Below are 13,858 nucleotides of genomic sequence, written 5' to 3'. Positions count from 1 at the left end.
TTCAAGTCAAGATTTAATGTGTGATATATGATTTCCCCAAAGGGCTATGTCATTTGATGAAATTTTATTGGGGTCGGTGTTTATATCCTTGCGGAGTTTAGTATACGAAATAGAATGAGGGGATTTTATTTATTTTCTCTTCTATTGTTGTTCTCAATGCATTAACTTATTAACCCTGTAGCCGTGTTGTTTAAGCCGATTGTTTCTATTTTCGTATTATTTGCGCTCATCACAAAGTATATAACTCCAGACATTGTTTGTAATACCTCCGTAGTAATAATAGTAAAGAACCAACCAACCAGCCAACCAACTAGAAAGTGACAGAAAACTTCACTCCAACAAAAAGGATGGAGTAACAATGAGATTCCCTCCCCCCCCAAAAAAAAAAGGTTAAAAGCCTACCTGGCTACTAACTTTAATAATACAAAGATTGCTTGTCACTTTATCCTGGAAAGACTTTCTATATTTGGCTGTGGAGAAAGAAAAAAAGTAAAAATAAAGAAATGTCTAGCATTTAAATAACGTACATACATATTTATATATATATATATCTAAAAAATCTAGAAAATCAATCAATCAATTAATTGTCTTAAATGAAATATAAACTTTTTTGAAATAAAACGAACAAAAAAAATAATAAATAAATATAATTGTAGTCGTAATAGTAGTAGTAGTAGTAGTAATGTCATATATGTACAGTATAATGTGAATATCCCCATTTAAACAACTCTTTGTTTACTTGGTTCAAACGGAAGGGCCAAGGCAACAATCCCAATGACACCAACTAAAGCACCACAAATCCAAATTGGTACTGCCGATGAAGTATCAGAATACCAAGCAATAATGGGGACCATTGCGGTAGAGATTCTTGTGAAAAACAAACATAAACAATTCCCAGTGGCTCTAGCAGCTGATGGCATAACTTCTGGGGTATAAGCATACATAACCCCATAATATATATACAAGGCACAATAAACTGCTGATGTTAATCCAACATTTTGAGCTCTGGTTCTCACGGCAGTATAACCAAATAATAATGCCATGGTAGTGACTCCACCAATAAACAATACCCCCTTTCTACCTAAAACTGGTAATAAATATAATAATAACCCAGCAATAATGGGACCACCAACTGAACTCACATTAGAAATGACTAAATCTCGATATACTCCACTAGTGGTATCAGCAGAGATATTGGCACCACGAGTAGCTAAATATTCTGGTAAAAACGCTGAATATAATGGATAAGCAATACCTAAACAAGCCCATGAGAAAAACAACAAGGAAGTTGACCAAGCTGATTTTTTGGTTGCAAACAAAATTTTCAAATGTTGAAACATTAATGACAATGTCCCACCAAAACTGAAATGTTTCCTATAGTCATCATTACTTTCAATTTCACCACATTCTAACAATTGTTCCAACGTTAGTGAACATTTACGATTGTATTTGTGGGCAATTTCTTGTAATACTTCAACTGCTTCAGCATCACGATTATTAGCCACCAAGAATTTAGGAGTTTCTTTCAATCTCACCACTGTGAGTCTTAGTATGGCCATGGCCAAAACAATTGATCCATTAGTATAAAACACATATCTCCAACCACGATTGATATGAGATGGACAATAATCAGCTGATTCACAACTATTATTTGGTAAAAATGCATAAGCTAATGCAACAGCAATAGTTTGACCAATCCCCCAAAAGAATGCGAAAAAAGTTAATAACCATTGATCTTTATGAGGTAAATATTCCAAAAAGACACAAGTATCCAAAACTAAATTCCCACCAGCAGCAAATGAACTTAATAATACAAATAAACAATAAGATGCCATATTGCCCATCATCCCCGTCATGATTGTGAAAATAGCACTTAATAATAATGATAAATTGAAAGCTAATCGTCTACCAATTAAATCAGCTCCAAACCCCCATACTAATGCTCCTAAAATCATCCCACCGGCATAACATTCATTACTAACGGGGAATTTATAACCAAATTGATAATTAATAAATGTACGGACACTACTTTCAAGATAAGTCAACATACAATCAGTACAATAACCCATACCATTCAAGAAAAATAATTTCAAATGATAAGGAGTAAACCCAATTTCATCAATGGCATCATTAATTAATTTCATTTTATTATGTAATATGGTATCATTAGCTTCTAAACCAACCATATCAAATTCCAGCGATGTGGAATCTTCTAAATAGTTTTCCTTATGAGAAATGAAATCCTTCTTATCATCATTTCCATCATTGTTGATAGAATGGTTAGAGTGGTTTTGGTTTTGGTTTTGGTTTTGGTCCTCGCCCAAGTTTTGGTCTGGGGTAGTATTCTTTTCAAATAATGACATGATTAAGCAACTAAGTAATTAAGTGAATGAATAGCTGAATATGTCAAAATTAAAAGAAAAAATGAAAAAGAAAGGTATAAGTAATATAAATAGGAACTTTTGATAGTTGAAAAAAGGAAAAAAGGAAAAAAAATCAGGGGGAAAAAGGGAAAAAACCGAAGAGTTAAATAATTAATTCTTTGTTACTTGATTTTGGTTTTGTGGGAGTGAAAAAGAAGAAGAAAAAAAAAAAAATTTTTCTTGTTAGTATTTTAATTAACTATTGACAAGAAAACTAAAATATGAAATATACTAATAAAGTACGAACCAACCAATTATTTGAAAAGCAATTATATATTGGTTAAAATTAAACTTTTGAATTGATTAGCAATCAATTAAAAATGAAAACCACCAATAAACTTTCAGGATCAGAACGAAAGAAAGAAAGATCACGAAAAAATTTTTCAGTATTAAAAATAATATTAATTCATTGATTCATACATTCATTCATTTGTACATGCATGAATGCACCATCCACCCACTCACTCACTCACTCACCGCACAAAAGTCTAAATTGGCAGAGAGTTGTGACTAAGTACTACATTCTCCACAAAATGTATAACCTTAACCATAACCAACAACAAGGAATTAAATATGTAGTTATATTTCCTAGTATTATAAAACCTCTATAGTAGTTTTTTGAAAGACACAGATGGTTGGTTAGTTACAATTATCAACAGTCTTAATCAAGTGTAAAATAGTACTTGCGAGAGAGGGGGGGGGGGGGAAGAAGTTAGACAAGAAGTACAGCCTTTGGAATTATTATTATCATTTTTTTAATAACCTTCTCTCCCCTATACGGTTTAACCCACAAAATCATATCATTATTACATCGTACTAGTATACTTTATTTATGGGATGACAATTTGATTTTTTTTTGATCATGAAACAACGACAACAATCAATCAATCAGTAGTTCCAAGAAATTCACAAAATCAAGAATCGTGCAACATGGTATAGTAACAAAAATTGACAATAGCAACAATTGCAAAGCAAAGCAAAAAAAAAAAAGAACTGTCTTTCGTATTTAAAAGGCTATTGTTATTCAAAGGTAATCTTTTTGGATATTATATCTTGTTAAAAAGGAAATTAACCCCAAGTTTTCACCACCACCACAAAGATTTAGTTCATGGGTCCAAATTTATTATTATCTAGAAGAAGAGTGATTTTGTGGGGGGGGGGGGGAGAAAATTATGGTAGAAGACTTCTAACTTAGGGGGTCTTTTGATTCTAGAAGAAATACCCCAAGAAGAAAAATAATATGCATAAATTGCACGCATGACCATTTGTGGTAGTAGCCAGTTCTTAGGGAGGAGGGGAGCGGTGTGACAAGAAATGAATTTTTGGGCGACTGTACGCCGGGAAGTGCCGAGACTTTCCTTTCTTTACTTCACTTTACCTCCCATTCGCATATGCAATAAGATAAAATATAACACTTTAAGAAATCGATTTGACAATCTGTCTAGATCAGACCAAGAGAATTAACAAAATGTCCTTGTTACTGTTCTAACACTACTCTGTTAGCCACATGAGTAAGATACACCTTTACTTTATGTGTATTTGGCTAATTAGTGTAGACCCTGAACCATTTTTTTTTTTCGGTGATTTTTTGTAGATATTTCTCCTATAAAAAAAAAATGTCTTGGTATTTCATTGCTGATAAATATTATTGCCATAGAATAGAAACTTATCTAGCCAATAAGATTAAGCTACTATAGCGTTGAGGGTTGGCTTAACCCCCTCACAGAAACTATAGAAGTTTTAAAATTAAACTTTTATTTTAAATCTGTGGCTAGTGTTGTGGTAAAGTACCTTGACTATTGAAATGAGTCTACATTTTGAAACACTGTGCTGTGATGTGATGGATTTTTGTATATTTATGAATACAACCAGGTATAAATATATATATATATAAAACACAAACAAACACTATTCATAATCATCGATATATTTTTGTCTCATTTCCATTACTTTAGTAAATAATGAATTTTTTGAATCACCACTATCTAAACGAATAATTATATCATCAACATCCCAATTTTTCGATAAATAAATTTCAATTTGTTCATTAATTTGAATTAATTTATTATATAAATTCAAATTTTGATTAATTAAATCAGGAGTTAATTTAGGAATTTTCGAATTTTGTAATAAAAATTCACCACCGGTATTATTAAAAATATTAATAATTAAAGAAATATAATTTAATAATTGATTTATTGCTGGACCAAATTTCATATTTAATTCTGATAAATTAATTGGATCAACACATAAATCTTTAGTTTTAGAACGTAAATGATATTTTATAGGATTAGTTTCAATTTCATGACATAAATTATATAACCAATCCAATTCAATATTTGTTGTTGTAGGAATCAATTTTGAAAATTCCCAATCGGCCAAAATATCAATACTTTTACGGATTAATGAATATTTCGAAGTACCACTAGGATATCGATCATATACATTTAATTTCAATTCTTCCATTGGATCAGGGAAATTATCAAAACATTTTTTCAATTCATCATCAATTTTAATATTAGGTACATCCAATTTATATAAAATCCCCTTTATATTCCCCCAATGTACACAACTTTTCAAAGCTACTAATACATCATGGGATAATAATGCCTCTTCTCCATAATAAGATTCAATGAAATATTTCATATAATAACCTTCTAATTTTGTTCCAATATGATGATCAGTATGTAAAAAATTCAATTTTGAAGCAATCATTAAATTAACCCCCCATTCAATATGATGATTTTCAATAGGATGACATTGAATATAATCATCAGCTAAATCTTTTAAATCTCTTGGATCATATTTAGCATTTTTAAAATGAATAATTGAAGAATTTTCAACTTCATACCATTTATTTTTCTCTAATTCTAATGCTAAACTTAATATTGTACAACAAAATGATGGGAATTGTTGTAAAATTTCTCCTTCACCAATATTATATAATATAGTAAATGCTGAATAAAATGATAATTTTTCATTTAAATCTTCAGGATAAATAATTAAATGTTTATCTTCTTGACGAATCCTTTGGAATGTATTATTAACAAATCGATATTTCCTACCCTTTTTATTATATTCAACTTTTTGTAAATTATCAATTTGATGTAAAATATGATCTGAAAATGTAATTAATGCATCTGATGTCGACATTAACGTGGTAGGGTGAGTTGTTGTAGGGGTAGCCATAACTGTGGGGGTAGCAGTTGCAGTAGTCATATCTCACTAACAAGCTAAGCTAGTTGAAAGAGTTTAACCAGATCAAGGGTAGTAGTAGTAGTTTATTAATAAATTGATGTGTGTCAATTTTTTTTTTTTTTGGGTTTGTTTTTGTTTTTGATTTTGATTCCAGGGTCAGGCAGTCAGTTAGTTAATTGTCGTGTTAGAGAATAGAATTTAGACGAGCAAAAAATAAAGAAGAACTTGACACCATCCCGTCCGCGTCTAAAACAAAAAAAAAAAAAGAATACTCGGAAAGAATAATACTTCTTCAGTCTATATCTATACCAAGTACCAAACAACATCTCTTCCTACGTATTATGATATACACATAAGTATAGTATATATTGAACAATATTGATACATAAAAACATAATAAACACACAAAACTTTTAAACTTTTTCTAATAGTACATAACTGGGACAAAAAAAAAACAAGTCTAATAACTCCACAACTCCCATCATTCTTCTAACTTGTATTGGGGAAAACAATAATCTAGCTAATAATTCCTTTTAATGGTCATTCGCATAACCGCCCTATCATTATAACATTTCTTCATCGATATTAAAACTAGAATCAATTTCATCTTCTAATTTTACAGTATCATCAGTCATTCCAAAATAGTTTTCGTGTTCTGGCACAAAACAATCGCGTTGTTGGTGAAATTGTTGATGCTGCTGCTGCTGTTGTTGTGGTTGTTGTTGTTGTTGTTGTTGTTGTCTATAACCATCCACAACGTACCCTTCAACTTCACTTTCTGGACTAATTATCAATCCACTCAAATTTCTATTCCCATTATGAGGTGTATGTATTATATTATCTTGTCCAGCATTATGATATATTGATTGTGGAGTATTTGGAGTTTGATATAATTTTTCAATTGATTCCAGTTTAAATGAATAATCTTCTAAACTACAATCTTCAAATTTTGTTATTGTTTCATTAGTTTTAGGGTCAACAAATTGTCTTAATGTACCCCAAGGAGTGATTTTTATTATACCACCATCGGGATGAATGAATTGTGGCCATTCAGTTTCCGAAGTAATTTGATCAGGTTTAGTTAAATTTTTCACTATACGTTCATCATCAATATAATGTTCATAATTGTTGGCATTGGCATTGGTATTGGTATCATCATGAAAGGTTAAACTGTTTTTCCGTTTATTATTATGAGGGAAACAATTAGTAGTATTAGTACTAGAAGGAGCAGGTGATGGTAATCTATAAGCAACCATAGGTAACAGTTAATTTAATTGTTGTTATGGGGTAGGAAGTGGGTATTAAAGTATTGAATAAACTAAAAGAAAAGAAAAAGAAAAGTAAGAAAGAAAGAAAGATGTGAAAAAAAAAAAAAAGAGAGAGAGAGAGAGCGAAGATTAAAATTTTGTTCACTTTGTGTGGGAGGAAAGAAAAAGGAGTGTTGCAAGATTAAAAATTCTTCTTTAGTTAAGTAGTAGTAGTATTATCACCGCTGCTACCAAACGTATACATTGTGTGTAGTAATATGTGTGCTGCGAATTTTAGAGTCTCAGAACTTGAAAAAAAAAAAGAAACAAGAAATTTCAAATTCCATCTGCTGATAGAAGACGAATTTACCACAAATATTATTAAACGCGTACTGACTAGTAGTATTTACTTAATATTCATTCAACTTATTGTATATGCAATGCTGGTAGTGTTTATTATTTGTTTAATTTTAATTTTGACGCGTGATTATTGAACGGTACTCGTATTAATCAACTTTAGCCAGCCGCCCCCCCAATTATCTCAAGAAACTTCCCCATCTTACCACCTAACTAACTAACGCGACCTGTAATTCGTGCACGACTTTTATTTTCTTTTTTCTTTGGTTTCAAACAACAGGCATGTACACATGTACACGACTAAATTTTAACACTCACACGACCATGAGCAAATTTCAAGTTTCCCTTCAATTTTACAACCAATGGCATTAACGACAACTTGCAAATTCATATTAATCTATACTGGTTTTACCTATGTTATCTATTTAACCAGACATTAATCACTATCTTCATCAACACCAAAATCAGTTAACCCTTCTCCCATATCATTAATGAAATCTGAACGTTGAACATTCAATCTAGGATCTAATCTTCTTCTCAATTCTTGATAATTTCTAATACTACGTAGTTCTTCCTCGTCTTCCTCTTCCCTATCACGCTGATATCCTTGTTGTTGTAGCACATTAATTTCAATTTCTTTTTGTCTAATACCATCAGGAGGCCAAGGTAAATTCAATTGATCATCTTGTTTATAATCTTGGGAAATTTGTGGTTGATATCCATTACTCTTAGGTTTACCGAATGGTATTAACCACATATAAGGATAACCCAAAGCATTTACTAAATTCTTCCATATTCCTAAATTATAAGGAAATATCAAATCATCAATAGTGAAATTTTGTGGCACTATTGTTGAATCTTCATTATTATTGGTTGCTAAATTAATTAATTCAACATCCTCATCCCCATCATCATCATTATCGTTATAATTGACATTATTGGTGGTATTAGTCCAGGTGTTCAATTCAGGAAATGGTTTACCTTTATGTAATCTTCCATAATTGAATCGAATCAATCTCCATAATCGTTTACTTGACCATTGAAGTTCTAATCTTTCCCATTCCCATATTTCTATTTGTGTCATCCCCTTACATATATTAATCAAACATCGAATGAACAACACCAATATACTAGCAAAGACAAAAAAATTTAATGGAGTAATAGCAATTATGGCCACTAATTCTGTCTTGTTGAATAAATAGTGTGGCATATTCAGATTTTCATAATAATTAATAATTAGTTTAATCAATTGAATCATTAAATATCCTGTACCCCAAATGATCCATCCAAGAAATCTCATGAAATGAGGTAAATTATTATTTCCAACACAATTCAATGTCCAAGGGCAATGATGATCCATTTGTAAAACACATTGTTGACAAATTTTACAATGATGACTTCTTGGTGGTTTATAATTATTACATTTCTTACAATACCTTATCCATTCACATCTATCTCCACTGATTGGTTCCTCCCTTATTAGGGTTTCATCTTCTCTAGATTCTAGACCTAACCCATCAGAATCATCCTCGGTTTGTTCAATTCTTGTAGACGACGCCAAAGATGGTTTATAATTTTTTGGGACTCGTCCGGGATTGGTATATATTGCCAATAAATAAGATATCCATATCATAGTCACATAAAATTCATAAATCAATTGTTGTTTCATTGTTAAATGGTGTCGAAGAATAAAATAATGTGATCCATAAGATAATGAAAAAATGATTATACAAGGAATAATCACTCCCAATATGGGCCATTTTAACTGTACTGCCATGATTATTCAGTAAAAGTATTGTTTACCATCTAATTATGAAAACTATTCAACCTAGCAGTTGTTGTATAGATTGAACTGTGGTTGTACTAATAGTTATTTAGTTAATCTTTAGGAGAAAGTGAGAGAGAAATCAGAGAGAAATTGAATCAACGAACTGAACCATAAAAAAAAAAAAAAACCTTTGAAAAATAATCTCAGTGGCAATATCAACAAACTTACTCTCTTCTTCTTTTGTAATCATTACAACAATTCTTATATAACTAATATTTTATCTATATCATGGTATGTCAATTTGTTACAACTAAACACAATGCATTGCTCATGTATACTAACTGATTTATAGACTTCAATTGGTACAGGTTACGATTTATCCAACAGTGTTTTCTCACCAGGTATGTAATCAAATCAAATTAAATATTATTATTTTTTGCCCTATCCTGTTATTGCAGTATACTAACTATATATAGATGGGAGAAATTTTCAAGTTGAATATGCCATGAAAGCCGTTGAAAATGGTGGTACATCAATTGGTATTAAATGTAAAGATGGGATAGTATTGGCTGTGGAAAAAATCATTCAATCAAAATTATTAATCCCCAAGAAAAACAAACGAATTCAAACTGTTGATAGAAACATTGGAGTAGTTTATTCGGGTTTGTTACCCGATGGACGTCATTTTGTTAATAGATGTCGTGATGAATGTCAATCATTCAAATCAATTTTCAAAACTATGATGCCAATATCTAATTTAATGGATAGAATGGGTATTTATGTTCAAAATTATACTTGTTATAATTCAGTTCGTCCATTTGGTATAGTATCTATTATTGGTGGAGTAGATAATGAAGATGGGGAACCATACTTGTATATGATTGAACCTAGTGGTAGTTATTGGGGGTATAATGGTGCTGCCACTGGTAAAGGTCGACAAATTGCCAAATCAGAATTAGAAAAATTGAATTATGAAGAATTGACCTGTTTAGAAGCAATAAATCATGCTGCAAGAATTATTCATTTGAGTCATGAAGATAATAAAGATAAAGACTATGAATTGGAAATTTCTTGGTGTAGTAAAGAACACACTGGAGGTAAACATCAATTTATTTCTGATGATTTATTAGAACAAGCTAGAAAACTTGCTGAAGAAGAGGAAGAAGAAGAAGATGATGATGAAGAAGAAGAAGCTGGTGCTGATGATGAAGAAATGGCTCCATAATGTGAATATATAGGTTCAAATTTTGTTTTGAATGAAAACAAAAAAGAAAAGAGAGAATGAATTATTATTAACTTACTAGATACAATTAAATAGAAATACAAACTATCAATTTGTTGTTTCAAAGTTGTTCCATGTTAATTGTATGAGTGTAAGAAAGGGGGGGGGAGTGTGTATGTCGTGGTCCCCTTGAGCAAAAAAAAAAAAAAATATTTTCTGAACGTGTAAAAAAGTAAACAAATCAATTTGATAGTAAAAGAAAGAAGTTAACAACCAAGTCATACCTTACCAAATCAAACGTCTATATGTGGAATAGACAACTAATTTTTTATTTTGAAACATTTTTAAAACATTATTAGTACCTTGAAAGCTTTTTATTTTCCATGTCAAATTTATCAATTAATGAATCAAATGATAATTCAAATGTATCCATTTTACTGAATAAAAGTGGTGCTCAAAGTAGTACTAATAGTAGTCCTAATCTTATTGTTTTTAAACAACCTGAAGATTTATCAATTCAATTACAACAACAACAACAAGGAACTCAAGAAGATACACCAGAAGAAGAAGAAGAAGAAGAAGAAGAGATGGAACAAATAACGCAATTGGAAGTTCAACAAGAAAACCAACCAGACACTTTATCTTCTAGTCCATTTATTTCACGTCCGAATTCACCCCTTGATGATATAATTAGACCCCAAGGCACATCTTCACCATCATTGACTATTAGAGATTCTTATTCTTCTCAAGTAGATATCAATATATCTAATTTACACAAGAGTTTGAATGAGATGAGATTATCAACTGATCCAGTTGACAACAACAACAATAACAACAAAGTCAACAAAAACAACCCTACCAATAGTGATATATCTAATGATGATATCATAACCATCGATAATTTGACTCCAAGTAGAATACAACCAAAAAACATATCGCCATGGAGACAATTCCGCCCTACGTTACGTGGTAGTCCAGAATCAACGCCACGGCTGTTGTTTCAAAATAAACCCAATTTGAAATTTAATAATGGTCTTAGTCCTACTAATGGTAGTAGAGATATGGTTACAAATAATATTGCTACAACAACCAAATCAAGAGAAGAAGAATTGAATAAACGAATAGTTAATTATAAAATCCAATTAAAATTGATGAAGAATTTTTTACAAGAATTGATTGATAGAAATAATCTTGATCCTCATGAATTTCACACATTATTAAGAAGAAACAATAACAACATCATGAATAACGAAAACAACCCATTATCAACCTCATTGTCGCAAACTTCAACTTTAGAAATTCAACATCAAAATTTACAAATTGAACTAGATGAAGCACTTGAATTAAATAAACAATTGTACAACAAAATAGAAACTGCAAATAAGGAAATCAGTGATAAGGATTTGCAAATTTCTAATTATGAATCAAGAATCAATTTAATTAATTATTCTGTTGATGAATTAATTTATATTTTGATCAATGAATATGATAAAAATAATTATTCCCACGGCGGCAGCAACACCACTAGCCCGGGTAAAGAAACTTTACAACAATCCATATCGGCACAATTAGAAGTTAAATTGAATGTTTTGAAATTAGAATTGATGACTAGATTGGATCAACTGCATCAATATAATAATAAACCACATGATTTATTTACTCCACCATACACATCATCTGAATATGGTGTTAGCACCAACAATGTCGCTAATAAGAATGATTTGGAAGGATATATTCATATTATCGAAGATTTGATTAAAACGGTTGATGAATTGGAATTAACTTGTGAAAATTACAAGGCAAATAAGAATGAATTACAAAATCAATTAGTTGAACAAATAAATGAATCGATTCGAATTAAAAATAATTTCCAAATTATGTCCAATAAATTTAATCAATTACGTCAATCATTGAGTGAGAAAGAAAATGACAAGAATCTAGATGAATTTAGTAAAAACAATCACCAGCAACAACAACAACAACAAATACAACAACTTGAGCAAAAATTGATTGAGTATGAAAAATGTATTACAATATTACAAGATGAATTAGATCAATACAAGCAACCTTCCGATACCACCAATACTACGAACAACAACAACAATAACAATAACAATAATAACAGATCGTCATATTCATCGTACAATAATCATCGCAATAGTTCATTGAATGAATTGAATTTAGTGAATGATTATTTACAATTACAAACATCGTATAGTAGAATCAATGATGAATTGAATCAGGTAAACAATGATTATAAGCTTTTGAATAGTTCAACACTGGAGAAAATCAACAATTTAACATCAAAATTACAAGAAAAATCAATTGAATTAAGAAATCAAATGGGGTTGAATAATAAATTACAAACAGAATTGAATTTATCATTAGATAAACAACGGAAATATAATACTGAAAGGATACAAATGTCGTACACTGTTGATTCATTGCGGAAAGACAATGAGGCATTACAATTGAAAGTTAATAAATTGACTGATCTAATGACAATTGATAGAACTAGAGCAGAGAGTAATTCCCAATCTACAGCCACATCAACATCAACACCAACTCCACAAACGGCTCCAACTCCAGCCCCATCAGCACTAGCAACCGTAGCACGAACTGCCTCAACGACATCATCTTCAACAACAACGGTAAATACTAATACCAAGACAACAAACGAAAACAACAATAGCAGTGCTAATATTGAATTGGGAGTGAAGAAAATCTCTATTTTAGAATATCAATACAAAGATTTATTATTATATGATACTAATCAATTCAAAAGATTAATTGAAAGTTATAATAAAATAGCTGATGATAAATCTTTATATGATCCGAAAATGAAATATGAAAAATTATTAAATCATATAACTGATATTAATAATAGTAATGGGATGGGGAAAAATATTGATATTATTGAAAATATTACTTATATTAGAGATAAACATAAATCAATATTTGAATATTTTATAAGAGCCACCGATATATTAATCAATGATCATATCAAATTGTTATTAAAAGAAAATGATGATTCAATTAAAGTTAAATATACTAAATTAAATGATAAATTGAATAAATTGATTAAAGAAAATGAATCATTGAAATCGGAATTAGAATTTATGAATCAACAACAACAACAACAAAATCAAAATCAAAATACTAATGTTGATGGAGATGATTACGGTAATACTAGTACTAATAACGATCCATTATCTAAATTAAGAATGAATGATTTAAGAAATAAATGGAAAGCAGAAAGAGAACGAAGAATTTTAGAAGATCAAGAAGCCAAAAAAAGATTTAAAGAACTAGAATTGGAAATTCAACGATTGAATGAAGTTATTGGTAATAATAATAATAATAATAATAATAATAATAAACAAACTACAAATGATAACAACTAAAGGAATCAAGGTCCTATTTTCACCCCGACAAAGATATTTTAAAGTGAAAACCTACCTATATTAACTTGTATTTGAAAGATTCTTGATATTCAATGATATTGCCTCTCTATGTATTTGTATTTTTTCTACTATTATGAGTTGAAATTGATAGTATTTATATATGCTTCTATATTTATTAAATGAAAATTGTCCTAAAAGATTAAAGAGCCTTGTTGGTGGTGTTGGTGGTGGTGGTGGTG

At 30.2% G+C, this 13,858-nt stretch overlaps 6 protein-coding genes across 6 annotated transcripts; 2 read left to right on the top strand and 4 right to left on the bottom strand. All coding sequences in view use genetic code 12, as the record gives it.

Annotated features, from left to right (window-relative positions):
• Positions 1 to 719: 719 nt before the first annotated feature.
• CAALFM_C701510WA (uncharacterized protein) lies at positions 720 to 2,363 on the bottom strand (the record flags this gene model as incomplete). The annotated part of the gene is made up of 1 exon (XM_716321.1): positions 720 to 2,363. One exon carries the CDS (start codon positions 2,361 to 2,363, stop codon positions 720 to 722), a length of 1,644 nt encoding a protein of 547 aa, XP_721414.1.
• A 1,968-nt stretch (positions 2,364 to 4,331) lies between these two features.
• CAALFM_C701500WA (uncharacterized protein) lies at positions 4,332 to 5,642 on the bottom strand (the record flags this gene model as incomplete). The annotated part of the gene is made up of 1 exon (XM_716322.1): positions 4,332 to 5,642. One exon carries the CDS (start codon positions 5,640 to 5,642, stop codon positions 4,332 to 4,334), a length of 1,311 nt encoding a protein of 436 aa, XP_721415.1.
• Positions 5,643 to 6,184: 542 nt separating this feature from the next.
• Positions 6,185 to 6,877, bottom strand: CAALFM_C701490WA (uncharacterized protein; the record flags this gene model as incomplete). Its single annotated transcript, XM_716323.1, has 1 exon — positions 6,185 to 6,877. The coding sequence occupies one exon, from the start codon at positions 6,875 to 6,877 to the stop codon at positions 6,185 to 6,187; it is 693 nt and encodes a 230-aa protein (XP_721416.1).
• A 784-nt stretch (positions 6,878 to 7,661) lies between these two features.
• CAALFM_C701480WA (palmitoyltransferase) lies at positions 7,662 to 9,002 on the bottom strand (the record flags this gene model as incomplete). The annotated part of the gene is made up of 1 exon (XM_716324.1): positions 7,662 to 9,002. The coding sequence occupies one exon, from the start codon at positions 9,000 to 9,002 to the stop codon at positions 7,662 to 7,664; it is 1,341 nt and encodes a 446-aa protein (XP_721417.1).
• Positions 9,003 to 9,281: 279 nt separating this feature from the next.
• Positions 9,282 to 10,218, top strand: PRE10 (proteasome core particle subunit alpha 7; the record flags this gene model as incomplete). The annotated part of the gene is made up of 3 exons (XM_019475483.1): positions 9,282 to 9,284; positions 9,346 to 9,394; positions 9,470 to 10,218. 3 exons carry the CDS (start codon positions 9,282 to 9,284, stop codon positions 10,216 to 10,218), a joined length of 801 nt encoding a protein of 266 aa, XP_019331028.1.
• Positions 10,219 to 10,598: 380 nt separating this feature from the next.
• Positions 10,599 to 13,619, top strand: CAALFM_C701460CA (uncharacterized protein; the record flags this gene model as incomplete). Its single annotated transcript, XM_716326.1, has 1 exon — positions 10,599 to 13,619. One exon carries the CDS (start codon positions 10,599 to 10,601, stop codon positions 13,617 to 13,619), a length of 3,021 nt encoding a protein of 1,006 aa, XP_721419.1.
• Positions 13,620 to 13,858: the final 239 nt, after the last annotated feature.

The sequence above is a fragment of the Candida albicans genome, chromosome 7 (assembly GCF_000182965.3).
Source record: "Candida albicans SC5314 chromosome 7, complete sequence".
Taxonomy (NCBI): Eukaryota; Fungi; Ascomycota; class Pichiomycetes; order Serinales; family Debaryomycetaceae; genus Candida; species Candida albicans.
Note: the sequence above shows the minus strand (reverse complement) of the source record. Positions and strands in the feature narration are given on the sequence as shown.